Here is a 19,046-nt window from a genome sequence, read left to right as displayed (position 1 = left end):
TAAGTTGGGAATTGCTGGTTGAAGGCTTAGTGTGTCTGTTATTCTAAAAGTGTCTTAGTTCTGGTTTAAGCACTTGGGCTTCAGGCCAGATATTTTCCATTAAGAAGGTTTGTGGTCTATACTCTTATGGGAGGAGAGGGTAGATTCTGCCCTTCTGACCTGGGAATTGCTGGCTGAAGGCTTATTGTGCCTGCTTATTTGAACTGTTTCTTTCTGAAATTGGTGTACCTTGTTTGCTGTAGCATAGTCTAGATTCAGACTTGCTGAATCTAGCTCTGTTTGTATAACTTGAGCATTAATCCAGGCCATCCTTTTTGGAGAGGGTTCTCCTGCACCCTAGTGGCAGGAGTGTGCAGTTAGAACTTGTCTGATTGAAGGTTGCTGGAACAGGGCTCCGTTTTGAGCTTTTTTATTGGTTAATAGGTTAATTTGTTTAAATTAGTTTGCTCTTGTTTGCTCCTGTTGTATTTAAGTGTGTTTATGTTGTCCTGTGCTATATCGGCCTAAACAGAGGTTTACATGTCATTAGCATAGTCTGGTTACAGGGTTTACTATATTCAGATCTGTTTGTGTGACTCCTGTGTTTCTGCTATACCATCTTGTGTTGGTCAGGGCCTGCCTGCACTTAATGGGAGTAAGTGAACTGGTTAGAACTGGTCTGGCATAGGGTGTTTAGCTAAGAGCTCAGGGACAAGGGTTGATTGGTCAATTCCAGGTTTTCTATTTTGCTTCCATTTTTGTGGTATTTAAACACTGCATTTGCATGGGTTTGTGCTTGTTGCATGTTGCACACCACTGCTGCACTGTTTTAACCCTTTGCAAGGTATCTCAGCTGCATTTTTCCCTTACCAGCACTCCTGTGTAAATGGGGCCCTCACTTGAGGCTACTGTATTGATTTTATCCAGCCCTACTCACACTTATAGGTAATCTCCTCAGATAATATCCACTCTACTATCTCTGACCTGTCTTTCACAGATTCTGGCAACCATAGATGACAATTTCCTATGGTTTCTCCTGTTAGTCTGGTTGATATGGGCATCCTGTGACAGTGTAGCTACTGCCTTATGTACACAGACAACCCTCTACTACTACTACCACCTACGAACACAATATGTGAGAGATGCAATTACATTAAGAACTGAGAATCCTTGCTGTCTCAGTAATAAGCCAGTACATCTGACACTAAGAAGGTTGTCTGTGGAAACACGACAAACACCACACCTCTAACACCACCCGCATCTGTACAACACATTCCTACATATGCAAAGGTTCTCAGCAAAAACATACCTAACCAAAAGAGACCTCTGAAGCAAAAACACACACATACATCACAACCCACAGCACAAAGCACCACACATAGTACACATGCCTGTGTCCTAGAGTCTCTGAGGCCCAGCCACAAACCCAACATACTAATCATAGGAGACTCTATTGTGAGACACAGAGATGTGGCCTTCACCAGACTAGACAAGGAGAAAGTCATGGTAAGTTGTTTGTCAGGTGCTAGAATCTTCCATATCACACAGGCACTCAAGTCTCTTAACAACAGGTACTGTTATGATTCTGTCATAGTCCATGTTGGTGTGAATGACTTGAGATGTGCCTTTTTGGATTATATAAAGAGAGGCATGATTGAACTTGCTGAATATGTGTCCCAGGCAGGTATGTCCCTAGCCTTAAGCAGCATCCTAACGTCACCTAAAATGACGCCTCATTACAAACAGAAAATGGTTGACTTTAACAATTGGTTTAGTTTCTGGTGTTGTTCCAAGGGGATCCAGTATCTGACAGCTTGGGAGGACATGACTGACAGACCACAATGCTTTGCCAGAGATGGCCTTCATCTGTCTCTGCTGGGCTTCAGACTTCTGGCAAAGGCTCTTGCCTCCCCCATAGTGCCTTTTTTAGGCAAAGCCATGAGCACAAAATTAGCAACATGAAAAATTCTTCTAAACAAAATTTAAAGGTTGTGCTGCTAAACGTTAGGAGTCTTAGCATGAAACTGCACTCATTGCAAGCATTCCTCACCCTGGAGGATGCTGACATTTGTACAGTCACTGAAACCTAGATCTAAGCTGCAGACAGCACCCCAGCCTTGCCAGGTTACTCATACTACCATACTTTCATAATCCAAATGGAGGGATACAAAGCCAAAGGAGGTGGAGTTTCAATATTTATCAAAGACATACACACCTCCAGGCTGATTAAACAGTATGACACATGGGAGACACTCCAAGTGCAGTTAACTGTTGACCAAACACCTATTCAAATCATAGCTAGCTACAGACCCCCAACCGTGATTCAGGACACCCACTCTACCTATCTGGACTTACTTGAATCCATCAAGATTGAACCCTCTACCCTGATCCTGCATGACTTTAACTACCAAACCATAGAGTGGAAGACCTATTCTAGCCCAAACATGAACTCCCAGAGATTCCTTGACTTCATCAATGCCAATGCATTGGATCAGCTGGTCGACAGCCCCACGAGAGATGAAAATATCCTGGACCTGGAACTAACCAACATGAGTAGTGACTGTAGCACCCCTACAGTGTCATCCTCCTTCTTAAGATCCGACCATAAAGTGATCACTTTCAAAGTCACCATCTGCCCTGATCCACCCCATTGTCAGGGTCAAACAAAAAAACTTTTCCAAAGCTGACTGCAGTCTCCTGAGAGCAGGCATAAGCAGCTTTACAGCCACCATAATTTCAGTTGAAACTAGCACTAATGTCCAAAACTATACCAAAAAACTATATGAGCACTTACATAGCTGTATGAGCTCAGCAATACCTGACAGGACCAAATCATATTCTTCAAGGAAGAGTAAACTTGTCTGGTGAACAGCAGCAATAAACAAACTCTATAATAAAAAAAAATGCTGTCCAGGACCAAGAAGGAGCAGGTGCTGAGTTGAAAGCAATCTCTTCTTTGTCTGAACAAGTAAATAAGGTCACTGGTGAAATCCTCTAAGGCTAACTTCGAGCCCAATTTGGACACATCCACTAAGGACAATCACAAGGTCTTCTTCACATATGTCTGCAATCTCAAAGGTAGCACCCAAATCTGCTCTGAACTGGTGGTCAAGAATGTCACATCACAAATGCCGTAGATATAGCCAACCTGCTGGCAGACAGGTTCAGTGAAAACTTCACCCGCCTGTCTCCCCATCAGTAAACCAGGACTTCCCCAACACCTGCCCCCGCCACTCATCACCAGGGAGGAGGTCTTTAATGCCCTCTCAAAAGTAAAGAATACAATCTCCATGGGACCCGACAACATCCCTGGTAGCATCTTACATGAACTCAGGCATGAGCTCTCATCTCCATTAGGCACTCTATTCAACCCAAGCCTGAGCACCTGCTTCATCCCAGCCGAATGGAGGACAGCCACTGCCATCCCTCTACACAAAGGTGGAGCATCCACTGATCCAGGCAATTATAGGCCCATCAGCCTAACTAGCCTGATCTGCAAGGCCATGGAATGCATTATCATGGAACTTATAAACAAGGACATTGGCAACCTCCAAACACTTGACCCCACACAGTTTGATTTTTGTCAAAGAGAGATCATGCCTATTAAACTTGGTCAACTTCTTCGAAACAGCCACCAAAGCCAGGGATGAGGGGAAGACAGTGTACACTGCCTACCTTGACCTAACCAAAGCCTTTGACACTATTCCTCACTCAGGCATAATAGATAAACTCTCCCAGTTAGGCATCAACCCATATGTTACCAGATGGGTAGCTAACTGGCTCACTGATAGAACCCACTCAGTCAAAATAGGAAAAGCCATCTCTAATAGTAGAACCCTAGTGAGCAGTGTACCCCAAGTATTGGTCTTGTGGTCTCTACTTTTTGGGATATACTTTTCTGAGGTACAAGCCAAAACCAGTGGTCTGTGGTTGATCAAGTTTGCAGATGACAGCAAGCTAGGCACTGTCTTAAATTCTCCTAGTGATGTGAACATCCTCCAAGAAGGCCTTACACAAACTAATGATTGGTGCCAGGAGCATGACCTCAAACTGAATGACAAGAAATGCATCATCATCCCCTATGGGTAAAATGGCATCCCCACTAATGATCACATTAATAACAATGTACTAAGCATGCAAGCAGCCATGAGGGACTTGGGCACCCAGGCCGATAGCAAGCTGACTTTTGACCACCATGTTGCCTATATTGTATGGAAGATTTTCTACATGACCCACCTCATAAATAAGGGTATTTCATCCAGGAGTAATGAGGTCATAACATCCCTGTACTCCTCCCTTATCAGAGCCTGTGCTCATGTCGGTCATCTGAGAATTTGTGCTAACTTTCCATTATGGCATTTGCTGCACTCTGTTTAATGTTTCTAGTTGTGAAGAAAGGACAGGCAGTTTGACCCTCTTACTTGACAAGCTAAATAATACTGCAGTGGTGATTGACTGATAGTGCTTAATGGGTCTATGTCATAGCATCGAAGTGTGAAAACTTCGAATGTTATAACATCGAACCGGAAACCACAAAGACTGACAATATCGAAGCCACTGAACATCGAATTTTTTCCCAGGGAAAGAATTCGATGGCCCATTTCCACGGCTTTGCTATTTCCTCCACTGTGGTACGATCTCAGAGTTGGTATATTTAAGTAGGGGGGTTGTGGGGGGCACAGCTCCCCATGTTGGGGAGTGTGGGGGGCAAAGCCCCTACGTTAGAAATAGTTTGTAGTGTTTGCGTGTTTCATGTTTTCTACTGGAACAGCAATTTTTTTTCCCAGGGAAAAAATTGTTGTTCTCAGTCTTCAGCTTTCATGGTTTTGGGTTTGATGTTATAACATTCGAAGTTTTGACACTTCGATATTATAATATAGACCCTGCTTAACTGTACATGACATTACATTCTCAGGTTTAGTTGCCAGTAACTGGACTAATAAGGGTTGAATTTATGCTGGGCAATTTAGCTTTTTTTATTGCTTCAGTATTTGAGTCAAATTATGGCCATTTTGCAGCAGTCATCAGCCATTATTATCAGGTTAAAATTGCTCATGAATAGTTGAAGGCCATTAAAAAGTTACCTGATTTCATTTTCTTGATAGGGTTATATATACCAGAACAAGGCAGAGTTTTGTGTTGTCTCCACTAATTAGGTTGAACAACAGCCATTTAAGCCATTGTTCCCATATACTGTATGATACCTGCAAGATGTAAGCAGGGCTTTACTTCATAATTAAGGGACACATCCAGTCATTAGAGTAAAATATGATACAGCCAGTAGGAAAAAAACATTTGTGTTAATAATATTAAAAAATAATTCACAGTTCTGAAGTACAAAAAGAAGCTTTGTAGCTACTACATACACCGTACAATCTCCATACTAACCTTCATGTGGCATACAGCTGATCAAGCTCCTAAGAATAGCAGCAATGTCATCAATCCCACTGACGACATACGGATCACAGTGTGTAATAATAGCAGCATTGTCATCAATCCCACTGATGACATGTGGATCACGGTGTGTAATAATAACACAATGTCATCAATCTGACCGACGACATGCGGATCACAGTGTGTAATAATAGCAGCAATGTCATCAATCCCACTGATGACATGTGGATCACGGTGTGTAATAATAACACAATGTCATCAATCTGACTGACGACATGCGGATCACAGTGTGTAATAATAGCAGCATTGTCATCAATCCCACTGATGACATGTGGATCACAGTCTGTAATAACAGCAGCGTGTGTCGACTGAAATTTGTTCACATGTGCTAAAGTTACTTATCATAAATCTTACGTCTTGCTCAGTTGGATTGTGTTCTATCAGAATGATCTAGTTTTAGTTATAGAAACACGGTTAAAGATAGGTGACTTGAATATGGGATGCCTTCTGATCACTGGAATGTGTTTAGATGAAATGAGAATAGTCAATTGGTTTTAATCCATGACTATGTTTTGTAGAGAGCTATCTACTGATGAATTAAATGAGATTACAGAGCTGCGGAGGAAGGAGACTTCTCCTTAACTTTAAGGCTGCTAGACCGTGTAGTTACTGCATTTGGAACTGTAAGGGGTGAATATGTGTTGAGGGTTTGCCCAGCTTCAAAAATTATATTTTTGTTTTTTGTTAAGGTAGACTTTTTGAGTTATCAACATAACCCTTTTACTGAATTTTTTATGTTATGAGGGTTGTCCATAGATGCTTGGATCCTGCCTTCACACCCCTGGGTATAGTTGCCCAGGTTTGACAGAGTGCATGAGGGGGGCAGGCAGAGCTCTCATTCTTCATTTGGATGCTTTGCCACTGACTTGCAAATTCCCTCCTCAGCCAACATTGAATCCTTACTTTTAAACATCAACATCATTTTAGTTAAACTACTTTCTATGACCTACATTTACATCCCTCATAGAAAGGATGTGCCTTTGGCAAATGAACCACTCTCACTGGCTTTATGCATATGCTAAGTATGAGCTTTAAAGTATGGGTGATTTCAACACAGACTGGACTCTATCCAGTACTTCATTCAACCACTCTACACTCCGTCTCTGTGGTTTTACGCAGTTTACATCAGCTGCAGCTTGTATCACCTAAACATCACATTGTGAGGGTGTCCTTAACTGGATAACTGTCATCAGCACCCTAAACTTAACTCTCGCTCTTATCATGGAAGTTATCATTAGTAATCATCTTCCAGTGTTTGCACTACAGAATTAGGCTTAAGTTTTGATCCTGCTGCTTTTAACTTTGCTGTCTGTGTCACTGACTGGATTTCTCATTTAAAACTCTTACTGGATAAAGCAGTATGGATCTGTATTCTTAAATAGTCTTCCAGTCTGTGCAAGAAACATGTCAGGAATACAGATACTCACTAGATTTCAACCACTATCAAAACCATTATGACTAACATGGCTCATCACTGGGCTACCTACTTCAGAACTAGAAGTCATGATGATCTAATCAATTGGTAATCAAGTAAAAAAACGCCTTTCTAAACAGTAAAATAACCTTTGCCACCACTATCAATAACTGCAGCTTCTCAACAACCAAAAAAAAACTGAGGAAAATTGTTAACCAGTTCCTCCAGCCTGGAAAACCACAAACTGCTTATCTCTTCCCCTTCTTAGTGACAACAGAGTGCTCAAGAAATTCCTTAGCATTTTTTAAGTCAGTTTGACAAATATATCTAGCACTCCGTGAGAAAACACTAATGGACCTAATAATCCTAATCTTAGTAGTTTCAAGCTGAATGTTGTCTAAACCCATGAAGTAATCGGGTTCCTTAGTTAATTGTCCGACATTGCTCTTAAAGGTCTCTGCTCATTTTATTCTCCCACACCATTACTGTACTCATCAAGAGGTCCATCAAAGAAGGGGAAGTACCAGCATGCTGGAAGGAAGCTCTGATTATGCCATTTTGCAAAGTTGGTTCCTTCATCACACTAGATGTCAACCAGCTGCAGTTCTTTCTCCTGTTTATAAAGTATTTCATAAATGTTTGTATAAACATCTACTAGACCATTTAATTAATGATAATCTCATCTCTGTATTTCAGACCTTCACATAGGCCTAACAGATGGCTTCTTGACTTAGTGGAATTTCTCTGATGTTAACTTGATAAAGTCAGAGATGATGGCATAATTTTTCTGGATCTCTCTAAAACCTTCAGCATAAATTGCCATTTTAGGCTCATGGATGCATTAAGTAGCTCTAGTCTCACAATGGGGGTAATAAGATGGTTCTCAGACTTTCTGACCAACTGACTATGAGTCCCCAAAAGTCTATGCTATGTCCTCTTTTATTCACACATTTTGTGAATTACAGCCCACTACTGCGGAGAATCTAAGCTCATTCAATATCCAACTAATTCTACAAATGTCTTAGTAGACAGGTCACTAGAGATCTTTAGTTCTAAACTTCAGGCCTGTGTCCATTCACTTTACGTTTGACTTAGCCATATAAATCAAAGACCAAACTGATGGTGTCCCCCAAGTCATCACAAAAAGATCTAGTCATACATCACAGTCTACTGTAGACTAACATGATATTAAACAACATTATGCCCAAAACATAGTATATTTTATTCAATTGTCAATGAATAAACATTATCTACTAAACTACTTAGATGCATAATGGAAAAATCATTTTTTTATGTATTTGTTGACTGGGTAAGCCTGTTGAACAAACTGTCCCTTTTCCAGGGTGACGCAGAAACACTTTCTGATTAAGTGACTTGCTCAGAGTCACATAGTAGACAAATGAAGGTAGAAAGATTCAAACCCTGTAACTGGGCACAAGGAACAACTCAGGGCTTTAGGCCTCTCCACTAACTCCAAAACTTAAACTTGGTTTACAAAAACAAAATGTTATTCGAAAAAACAGCATACATTTTTCAAAATTATATAAAACCAGGACATTTCTAAACAGATAAGACAAGAATAACCACAGTCCATCTCATATGTATTGTGTGCATCATCTGGCTGTAATCTTATCCTTCTGTACCATAAGCATGAACAAGCTTTTTAACAGAATCTCTCAATTTGTTGCTGGCCCATGTAGTCCCCTTCATTGTTCCAGAATGAAGTTACCTTCACTGGCTAGTACACAGCCATCATCTAACTGTTGTCTAATTATATTTCACTCATAAACTCATGTACTCCCCCAATTCACCTTTCTTATATGTTACAAACACTTGGATACATTATACACATTAACTCCATGCTTCCATTGGTCAATTAGTTAGCATAGCTAAACCTAAAAATCAGATTAAGTGATTTCCACTTTCCAAATAAAACCATCAATATTTGGAGCAAACTTCCACACTGTTTACCTTTGGTCTGCTTAGTCAAACGAAAATGAGTTACGCTTCATTAACTTTTCTATATCAGGAAGAGTAACTCAGAAAAGCTAAAAAGGAAAAAAAAAACATATTTTACAGGAGGACAACGCCCCTGTATTCCTCACATGAGGGCTTTGCCTCCCATACCCCTCATTACATACCAGCCAAATGGTTACACAACAGTTGTGAAAAGCTAAACACACAACTGCAGTATGTCTCTGTCTAACACAATGCAAGCTGAGACTGCTTCAATAAACCATGATGAAAATAAATCAGTGTAAAGCCACTCAAGTGAGCTGCACTCATCTAAGTACTGGAAATACCTTCTACCAGCCTCAGGTATATTACAGCCATGCAGAAAAACCATGGGCAGAGCCAGGGACAGCACTAGACTGGGGCACACAGGGGCATCTGCCCCACCCCCATGAAACTACATGCCACAGTAAGTGCCCCATCACAAAAAGCCTCTCTCTGTCTTTTTTATTCTTTACTATTATACCAGGGCAGATCCAATCCAGTTTACTGCTCTTCCGCGGCTCTATTAATCTACCAGGAATCTCTCTCATTGACTCAGATGTAGAGCCAGTGACAGTGAGTTTTTGAAATTATGTGAGAGGCTTTGAAAGGACAGTAATAGAGGATTTCTAAATGTGGTGACAGCCTTTGTGGAGCTGTGATTAAGATGGTTAGCACCTTCACAATTCATTTTATTTCTTCATTTTAGCACAAGCAATGTCCTGAACGATGGACAGAATAGCTATTGAAACTGAATGTGTGTGACTACATTTGATCCAACTTCCAGATAACTTTAATATACCTTCCACAGCCAACTTCCAGGCACCACCAATCCATATTCCATAGCCAATCTAAACTTGGACCCAGATTCAGGTAACGGACCTTCTTACGTGCATCTAGTCTCATTACTACATGTAGTCTTCAGAGCAGAGAAATTGATCCGCATGTTTCATGAGCAAACTCCAATTCACATCCTTAACAGTGTACTGAACATCTTGTTATGCATGCTGCTTGTCTAAGTTTCAATATTTGGTATTCAGGTTAAATAATTTTTAAGCTGTTTTTCCCTTGCATATGCTTTTAATTTGTATGCATTTATTTTTCTCCCTGGGTCCCCACTGTGAAGGGGATAGCTTACCTGAATGCTCCCAGCCAATGAAATCAATAAATATATTACTTAAAACTTCTGCTGAAAACTGGGATTGTTTCTGGAAGGATTAAAACATTATGTGCAGATTCATGCATGATCTCAGGTTGGCACTTCTATTCCAATCATGCCTAACTGCACACTGAACTTTTACCTGCACAAATATTCAGGACTTTGTTACCCTTCCTCTTCACTCACTTATGTATAAATCTTCATTAAACATCTCGTTTCTACATCTCATTCTGCAGGGGTGCTGGAAGATGCTTAAGGTTAGGGGTGGCGGAATGCAAAAGGGGCACTCTGTGATCTAAAAGGGCAGTTTTTTGCCATCTACTGCCATAACAGAATCATATCTATAATACAAGATGTATATAATATAAATATGCATTACATTTGGAATTACTGCTCAAGAATTTCATAGAAATGAACAAATAAAGCCAATGCTGTGCCTGTGTAGTATTTGATTCAGGAGCCATATATTCAAACATTACAGAGAAAGGTGCAGTGGTGCTGTAACACCCCTACCACAAAAGAGATAATCCACCACAGAAGAGTGGTGAGAACCTGTTAAGCAATTCATACTGTTAAAACACTTCAGTTGGACTTTAGAAAAAAGTACAAATTAAGTGCTAAACAGCTTCCCACAGTTCTTTTATTCTGGACGATGATTGCTGTTAGTGCTCTAGTGTGTGACTAGTATTAAGAGCTTGTTAAGCACATTTCTGGTGTCAAGAAAGGTGCTTAGAAAGTATGCCTTTTACACCAAATTCAGTGTGTAATTATAGTAATCCACAAACTGCAAGTCATTATCTTTCAAAAATAAGGCATAAAATGAATCTGAGAACATTTATATCCTGGTGGAGTCCACAAGTCAAGTTGTTGAAGTGGAGTTTGACACATGCTTATTGAGGGCTTCTGCCTTGGACCCACCTGTTCTACAACTGACTCTGCTCAGAAGTGTGCACAGAAGATTGCTATAGCATGTGTGAGTGTGGATGGAAGGGGCTGGGGACACTGACATTATTATTTCTTAAATTCTCCTGGCAATCAAACCTCAGAGGTGCGTACAGAAGTTAGTATAACTTGTTTTGGAATGGGGAAGTGGGGTCATTATTTCTCTAATTTTGCTCACAATTTAACCTCAGTGGTAGTATGCATAGAACATTGCTGCAGCTTTTGTGGGGCTCTGACAATGGAATAATTATTTCTTTAACGTTTCACACAATCATACCTCTTAGTTATGCACACAACATCATTATAGCTTATGTAGGGGCAGTGTACTGTCTAGGAGCAGCAGGCTGGAATACATAACTGTGATAGTTTTTCTTTTCTTTTCTCTCAATCACATTTCAAAACTGTATACAAGTGGCTAACTTTGGGAAGTAGGATAAGGAGGCATGCTATTAAAATACATCTGTTATCAACAAGTTAAAATATCTTACTATATTCTGGTTGTTAGATGGATACACAGATGGTGGTAGCTGTCTTTTAGGGGTGGAATGAATAGGCAAGCTATATGATGTTTCACTAACTTGAAATCTATGACAGGCTATTTATTCATTCAGTTTAATCCCAATCTAATAACAAGGATAAACAAAAAGTCACTATCTTTTTTCTCTTTTGACAGAGAGACAGATGCTATTTTATGATATGATCTGTGTATCTTTGAAAGAATTTATCTTCTCAATTTATTGGGAACTACTTTTTTGCCAACTTTGAACATTAAGCCTTGGGCACAACTTATTTCTTCCTTGAAAGTAAAAAATAAGACTTTATTTCTTCTTAGTTGTGATTTTTGCCCAGGTCATAACTGTAACAAAAGGCTGGGGAAAAAACTCTTAAATGTACCTGACATCATCTAGAATCCCATGATTTCTGAGGTCCAAGCAGCCCCCAGACTATCAGTTTAATTCTATACTATTACATGCAGTCGTGGCCATTTATGCACGGTGAAAAGACGCAGGAAGAAAATGAAAAGGAACAATGAATTTCTTTCTTTAGCCACAATTTTCTGTTCAGGCCATCTTTGTCTCAAAAAGTTTGAAAAAAATGCTCTAAAAAGCAACTCAGAGCATGTAGAACCCAGTGGTTTCAGAGGGTGAGACCACTGGCTTCATTTATTTATTTATTTTCTCCTCCTTTATTGTGGTGCAATCTTAGCCATTTAAGATATGTCGAAACAATAAAGGAAAAAGAGTTGAACAAATTATGGGAAAACAAGAAAAAAGTAATCTGAATGGTGTTGCAAGACCAAGATGGGAAGAGGGGTGAAGTAGAGTGCACAACTGGCGTATGAAGGTGGTAACAGTAGACACTGGTGGGGAGCAATTTCACCAAAGGCCAGAGTCAAAATATTCAGTACTACAATGGACTGCTGTATTTACCTACATCAAACAGCTATCAGCAAGGTTTGTTACTCTCTATAAAAAATGTTTTATAATACTGTAACATCTGGATAAGAAAAAGAAAACATGCAAGATGTTTGTTACCATACAATCACGGCAAGCTATCTGGACAGGAGTAAGAGGAGTTTTTTTTTTCAGGTTTTGATCCTTTTGACTATCTTTATTATTTGTTACTACATATCATATACCTGGTTGCATAATAGTATTAAACATGTCCTTGCAGACAGATTCCTCAAGTTGTTTAGCTTAAGTTCAGTTACTGGTTTTGCCCCTGATGAGTGGTGCACTGCAGTGATGATGCCCCTAGATAAGGGTGGCCTTACATCTGACCTGGATGGTTAAAGTCCTAACAGCCTTACAAGTATCACCTGCAAAACCATGGGGTGTGTTACAACTGAGCTAAAAAACTGTGCTGTCATATCAAGACTCTTGTTTTGAATTGATCACCAACAGTTTGGCTTTATGAAGGATAGATTCTGTCTATTTAACCTGGTAAACATCTTCAAAAGGATTAAAGTAAATCGTGGCCATGCAGTGCATGTGGTGTATCTTGACCTGGTGAAGGACTTTAGCACCATTTTCCATGCTGAGCTGATTTAAAAATCAACCCCATATATGATAAGATGGATAGCAAACTGGCTGAAAGACAGAGCCCATACGGTGCAATTAGCAGGTGTCTCATCATTAAATATGAATGTGACCAGTGGTATCCCTCGGGGCTCCCTTTTGTTTTTACTTCTCTGATATCCATGTAGAAATCCAAGACCTCTGGCTAACAAAGTCTATAGATAACTGAAAACTGGGGTCTGTGGTTAAATCATAGTATGACACCCAAACTTTTCTGAATGAACTCTCCCCAGTAAATCCTTGTACTAAAAATTAGCTCAAACTAAATGCTAAAAAGTATACTATCCCTTTTGGTAGACACACCCTCCTCTCATTATACTGTACAGCAACACACAACTGTAAAGTGAAAATTTTGTCAGGGACCTAGGTATGTGGGCTGAAAACTCCCTCTCTTTTGACCATCATGTCACAACAGCTTTCAGGAAATCCTTTTATTTAGCCCACCTAATTGCCAAAGTAATATCCTCGTGGTCTAAAGAGGTAATCACTGCCTTATACTTGGCATTGATTAGGACAATTATTGAGTACAATGCCCCATTCATGATGTATCTCATTAAGCATAACAAACAATTATGAAGACCTTAAAGGTTCCTAACCAAAAATATTACTACCTAAAATCCCTGAGCTGCAATGATATACTGGAATCTCTATCCCTTTATTCAGTGTCTTAAACACTTTTGAGGGAGATCTCTCTTGCTTGCTGCACCATTAGAGCGCCTGTTGTCCTGGACCTCCTGTTTCTCTGCAAGTCCAATATCTCTGCCAATACTAGAAGTAGGGACCTAAATCTTCATCAACAGATAAATGTTGCACATTGGAGAGGTAGGCTTATAAGACAGCACCTCCCAAACCTTTGAAATAAACTTCCCCTGCATGTTAAGTCATGAGATTCATGGAGCGCCTTCTGTATGGAGTCTGCATGTCCTCCCCGGGGTCGAGTGGCATTTGAAAGACATGCGTGAATGGGTGTGCCTTCATTGAAGGTTGGGCATCGAGCTGGCACCTCAGAACTGTAAAAATCTACTGCCAATCATTAGTGGACCAGAGTTCCGCTGTTGGCGACCCCTAACTGGGAAAAGCCGAAAGAAGGAGAACAACTTTAAACATAAACTAGTGACTGGATGAGTACCCACAAATGTACTCTAAGTTTTACTGATATGGCCCTCCTGGAGAAATGAGATGCAAATCATGAATGATCATAAGATTTGTTGGCCTTGAAATATATATGAATCTATGAATCTAAATTGTTATTATGGCTTATCGCTATAGCCTGTAAAGAAATCTCTGCTTACCCCCACAATTTCCCTGAATAGCATAAAGTGTATGTAAGACAATGAATGAATAAATGAATGAATGAATGAATGAGTGAATAATTAAATACAACACATTATACAACGACCCCCCATTAAATATTCAAAAACGTGCACGCTGATTTGTCAGTGTGCACGTTGTAAATCAGAGTTATTGTAATGGAAAAAGGTCCGGTTGCCTGGACTTTTTCCATTACTATAACTCTTTTTTTTTTTTTTACAGCAACGGAGAAAGCAATATCTCCATTGCTTCACACTGTCTCGCTATGTTAAATGAGTTTAACATAGCGAGACAGCTTTAAAAAAGCAACAGAGATTCTCCGTTGCTTTTTTTAAAGCTGTCTCGCTATGTTAAACTCATTTAACATAGTGAAACAGTTTTTAAAAAGCAACGGAGATCTTGCTTTCTCTGTTGCTTTTGCCCACAGCTCTGATGTACTGTGTAAGCATATGCATGTGCAGTACATCAGAACTGCCGCAGAATACCAGACAGCTGCGAAAGGGCAGCAAGGAGGCTTTATACAACGCCATTATTTAAGAAAAGTAATTATTTTTTTCTTAAATAATGTCATTGTATAATAGCAATAGCCCACTTCTGGGTGTGGGTAATGCTGGATTTACCCACAGTTGGCTTTGTTTGGCCACTCGGGCTTCACCCTCTTGACCAAACCACACCAACCGTGGGTAAATCCAGCATTACCCACACTCAGGCATGGGTTATTGCTATAATGATTACAGCACTTGAAGTCAGTCTAACTCCTGTGAAAAGTATATCTGTGGCAAATTCTTCCTAAAACAGGTTATAAGACATGAGTGTTCTGGTACTCACCAACTTATAGAAATTAAACATACCTCTTAACTGTATGAAGTATGTACATAAATGTATCACCTTATTGTACTTGTATAAATTGTTATCTGTACTGTTGTTGATCTCTGGTGGTGGCTGAAAAGGGTCAACAGACCAGCCCACTTACCTGGTAAACAAACAGCAATCAATAATAAATAAAATGACCAGAATTTTGCAGAACATCCCAGATTTTACTTCATATTTTTGTCTTGCACCTTGTAAAATGCTTGATTTTCTGGTAAATCACTCAGGATAATACCTGTCAAGTTTCCAGAATTTCACAGAATGTTCAGATTTTTGCCGAATATATTTGGTACGTTCTTCATAAAATGTGTGGTTTTCTGGCAAACCATTGAGGACTGTGCCCACTAAATAACAAGGCATTTGATTCTGAGACTTCATATTCTTCAGAAAATCCATACTAATGCAAAACCTGTTATTCTAGCAGCTTTGTAAGTTTGTAAGAGCAACACTTAAAATCTGGCCATGATTTTGGCCCTTTGTCCCCACCATTTTTGGCTTTGTCCAGAATTCATAAGCAAAAGTTGAGAGGTATGCAGAAGACTGCAATCAACTACTAATGCTGGACATTAAAGTTTCATATTAATCAGAAAATGCATGCTGATGCAAAACCTGTCCTATTAAAATGTTAAATGATTAAGTAATGTTTAAAAATTATATCAGGCTTTGAGCCTTCATTCCTGTTATTTTTGGCGTTTTTTTTTCAAAGTTCTTGAAGAAAGTAGTTAATTGGTATGCTTCAAAAACACTTGCAATGGTTTTTTCATGGTAACCCTAAGCTTGGGCAGCCATAAAAAGATGATTTATCACTCAAATAGTCTTTTTCTGGTTACATGACTTTGCGGTTACCTCCGAAATGCCAATGCAAATGTTTCAGTGTAATCATTATTCTGGCAGCAATTTCAGGGCATATAGGGCAGTTGTTGACAGTGGGGGGGGGGGGGCTCCCACCACCCTATGGTTCCAGTGACCATGTGACATTCTGGTTTTGTTTCTAGAAGTGTAGTGTTAAAGTATCAAACTATAAATTAAATGCATCCTTTTGCCATAATATTGATGGTCTTGGATTCCATCTGTACTCTTATTATGACCAGTTCAGTTTATTTGATAATTCTTTTAGAAATATTCATGAATTACAGGTTCTTCTCAATAATGTCCCTTGCAGCAGGCATTACAGGTAACCAGAGGCCATGTTAGACAATTTGGTGACTCAACAGGATGTAGGAGGCTTTACTGGTGGTCTTTGACACTACAGATAAGAGGAAATGTTATCTCTTGTTATCGTTGCGCTCTAACATGAAGTATGACAAGAAAGGAGATCAGAGAACCAGGTGATTTTGCTCTCATTACTACCATGTGATTACTGTGTGATGCTGTTTGATGCCTGGGGGAAGTCCCTGAATTCTCTGACATGCCTTAATAATCAAGGTCAACTTATAATTGAGCATATAAGTGCCTGAGAATGTGTGAATTGAGTCCAGGTTTTCCTAGTTGTCATTTACAATTATTACACCAACCAGTAGAATACACTGCCACTGACTAAAATTGTGCTTAAAAAGAAAAAAAAAGCGCAGGGGTAATATATCACTCAATTCTAGTGTAGCAGTTAATGTTACTGACAAGCTAACAGAGTAAGGAATGTTTTTTCTTTCTAAAGTGCAGTGGCTTTGTAGCGCTGAGTATGAATTTATATATATATATATATATATATATATATATATATATATATATATATATATATACACAGGTTTACTATCAAAATAAAGAACTGAGGTTTGGCGAACACAGGAATGCTAAATGTGTGTTGGCTAATTCCCGTATTGCTGAATTACAATTCTATGAGTGTCATTTGCACCAAATGCCACTCTGCATCTCTTTTATGTGGCTGATGTTAAGAATAGAGAATGCAGTACAGTGTGGATTGGGAAATTTACCCTTTTTCTCATTGTAGTGTGATCTTGGTGTTGGAATATATAATTTGCAGTGAGTGTGGGGGGTGCAGGGGGGCTTGCCCTCCTGCAAAATCATTCATTTTAGCGATGTGCAGTACTGAACTGTGCATGTTCATACTGCTGGAAAGCAGGCAGGTAAGTGGTAGCAGGTAAGAAAAAATGGCTGACATCGAAAAATGCTGAATTTGATATTGTTGATATTTTGTTTCAACGATGTCAGCTAATTAATATGCAGACCGTCAGCATTTTTGCTTGGAATATTGACCACACGCCATTATGATAATTGCAATTTTGATAGTAAACCTATATGTATATGTGTGTGTGTATATATATATATATATATATATATATATATATATATATATATATATATATATACACATATATATATATTTATAGCTATAGATATATCTTAACAGATTAAACTCACTAAGCAGAATTGCTCCTTTTAGAGGCAACCTGAGAGCACTGCCTGGTTAGTTAAGTTGCTCACATAGTCTTGCACAATAATCAAATGGTGAATGTGGGAATCAAACCCAGCACTTCAGGATATGAAGCTTCTTGACATCATTTTACTTTAAACTTTCATACAAGACCAGATAGGAGAGTTCACTCTACACATATATATATACGTGCCCATAGAAATGGGTGGATTCATATGTGTCTCTGCATAGTGCAACTTTATATGAGGAAGCAGAATGGGAAGCCATTCTCTGCAATGTTACCCTGGGATTTTAGCCCCCAGTGTATTTCTTTTTATCTGTCCAGCACCTTCATCATTCAAACAACTGGAGTCAAACTAACAAATAGTCTGACAAGGAACATCTATCCTGCTGGTGAAATGTCACTAATCTGACACTGACAAAAATGCAAGCTGTGAGGAATTTCAAGGTCAAATGCAGTGTCTACTTTAGGACAATAATACAGCATTTTTAATATTTTAATGAATTGCATTAGTAAAGCAATGACTTTAAAGAGAAATGATAGATTATTTTCTGTCAAGCTTACAGAACAGAAATAAATGAGTTCAATTAGAAGCCCTTATTTCATATTTTAAATAGGTCTGGGTAGGGCGGAATCATGCAACCAGCAACTTGTGGTATTGGAAACAGGCTTCCCAACATGCTTAGCTCTCTTGCTATATTTTGCTGTTGCCTGGTGGTTGTGGTATTCAATAAAGTAAGATGTGAAGGAAAGAAGTTACTAATGTACTTGCCTCAAATATGGAAGAGCTAACAAATGGTAAACAAATGCTTGATCTGTAGGTGTGAATTTCATGGTGCTGGATGGAACAAATACATAACATTGAACAAATCAGTAACAAATGCTTCTGTTGTTTTCCAATACAGGATTTTACCATGACACTTTACTTAAGGCATTATTGGAAGGATGAACGCCTCTCATTTCGAAGCAGCACTAACAAAAGCATGACCTTTGATGGCAGACTTGTGAAAAAGATTTGGGTTCCAGATGTCTTTTTTGTTCATTCCAAAAGGTCATTCATCCATGATACCACAACAGAGAATATAATGTTACGGGTTCTTCCAGATGGTCAAGTGCTTTACAGCATGAGGTGAGCACTGCTACCTTAAAGCTTCAGTTAATGTGTCTTTCCTACACGCTGTCATGCGAACTAATTAGAAAAGGTCACGTGTTGAGTGCATAAGTGTACCTAATACAAATAAAATGCATCTTCCTTAAATTCATATACATAGAGCTTCATACTTTTTCAACAGTTTTTCTTACAGCTATCAGTACTGTCTCTCTCTGCCTTCTAAACTTTCTTTCTCCATCCAGTCCATATACTGTGACAGTGATCTCCGGTGACCTACTGATGACTTAACTTGACAAAACTTACGTATCCTTTTCGGTTAGCATTTCCATTATTTCTTCAA

General features: G+C 39.2%; 1 protein-coding gene across 2 annotated transcripts in view; it reads left to right on the top strand.

The window, feature by feature from the left end:
- The window catches only part of LOC122798246 (gamma-aminobutyric acid receptor subunit rho-2-like), an 817,188-nt gene that overhangs the window by 496,529 nt on the left and 301,613 nt on the right, over positions 1-19,046 (top strand). For both annotated transcript variants that reach the window (XM_044067049.1, XM_044067039.1), the window contains one exon: positions 18,501-18,724. In XM_044067049.1, coding sequence (XP_043922984.1) covers positions 18,501-18,724 — 224 coding nt within the window. The remainder of the gene's footprint in view (positions 1-18,500; positions 18,725-19,046) is intronic.

The sequence above is a fragment of the Protopterus annectens genome, chromosome 1.part0, assembly GCF_019279795.1.
Source record: "Protopterus annectens isolate FY-2018-M chromosome 1.part0, PAN1.0, whole genome shotgun sequence".
Classification (NCBI taxonomy): Eukaryota; Metazoa; Chordata; order Ceratodontiformes; family Protopteridae; genus Protopterus; species Protopterus annectens.
The sequence above is the reverse complement of the archived record's forward strand: the minus strand, read 5'-3'. Positions and strand labels throughout refer to the sequence as shown.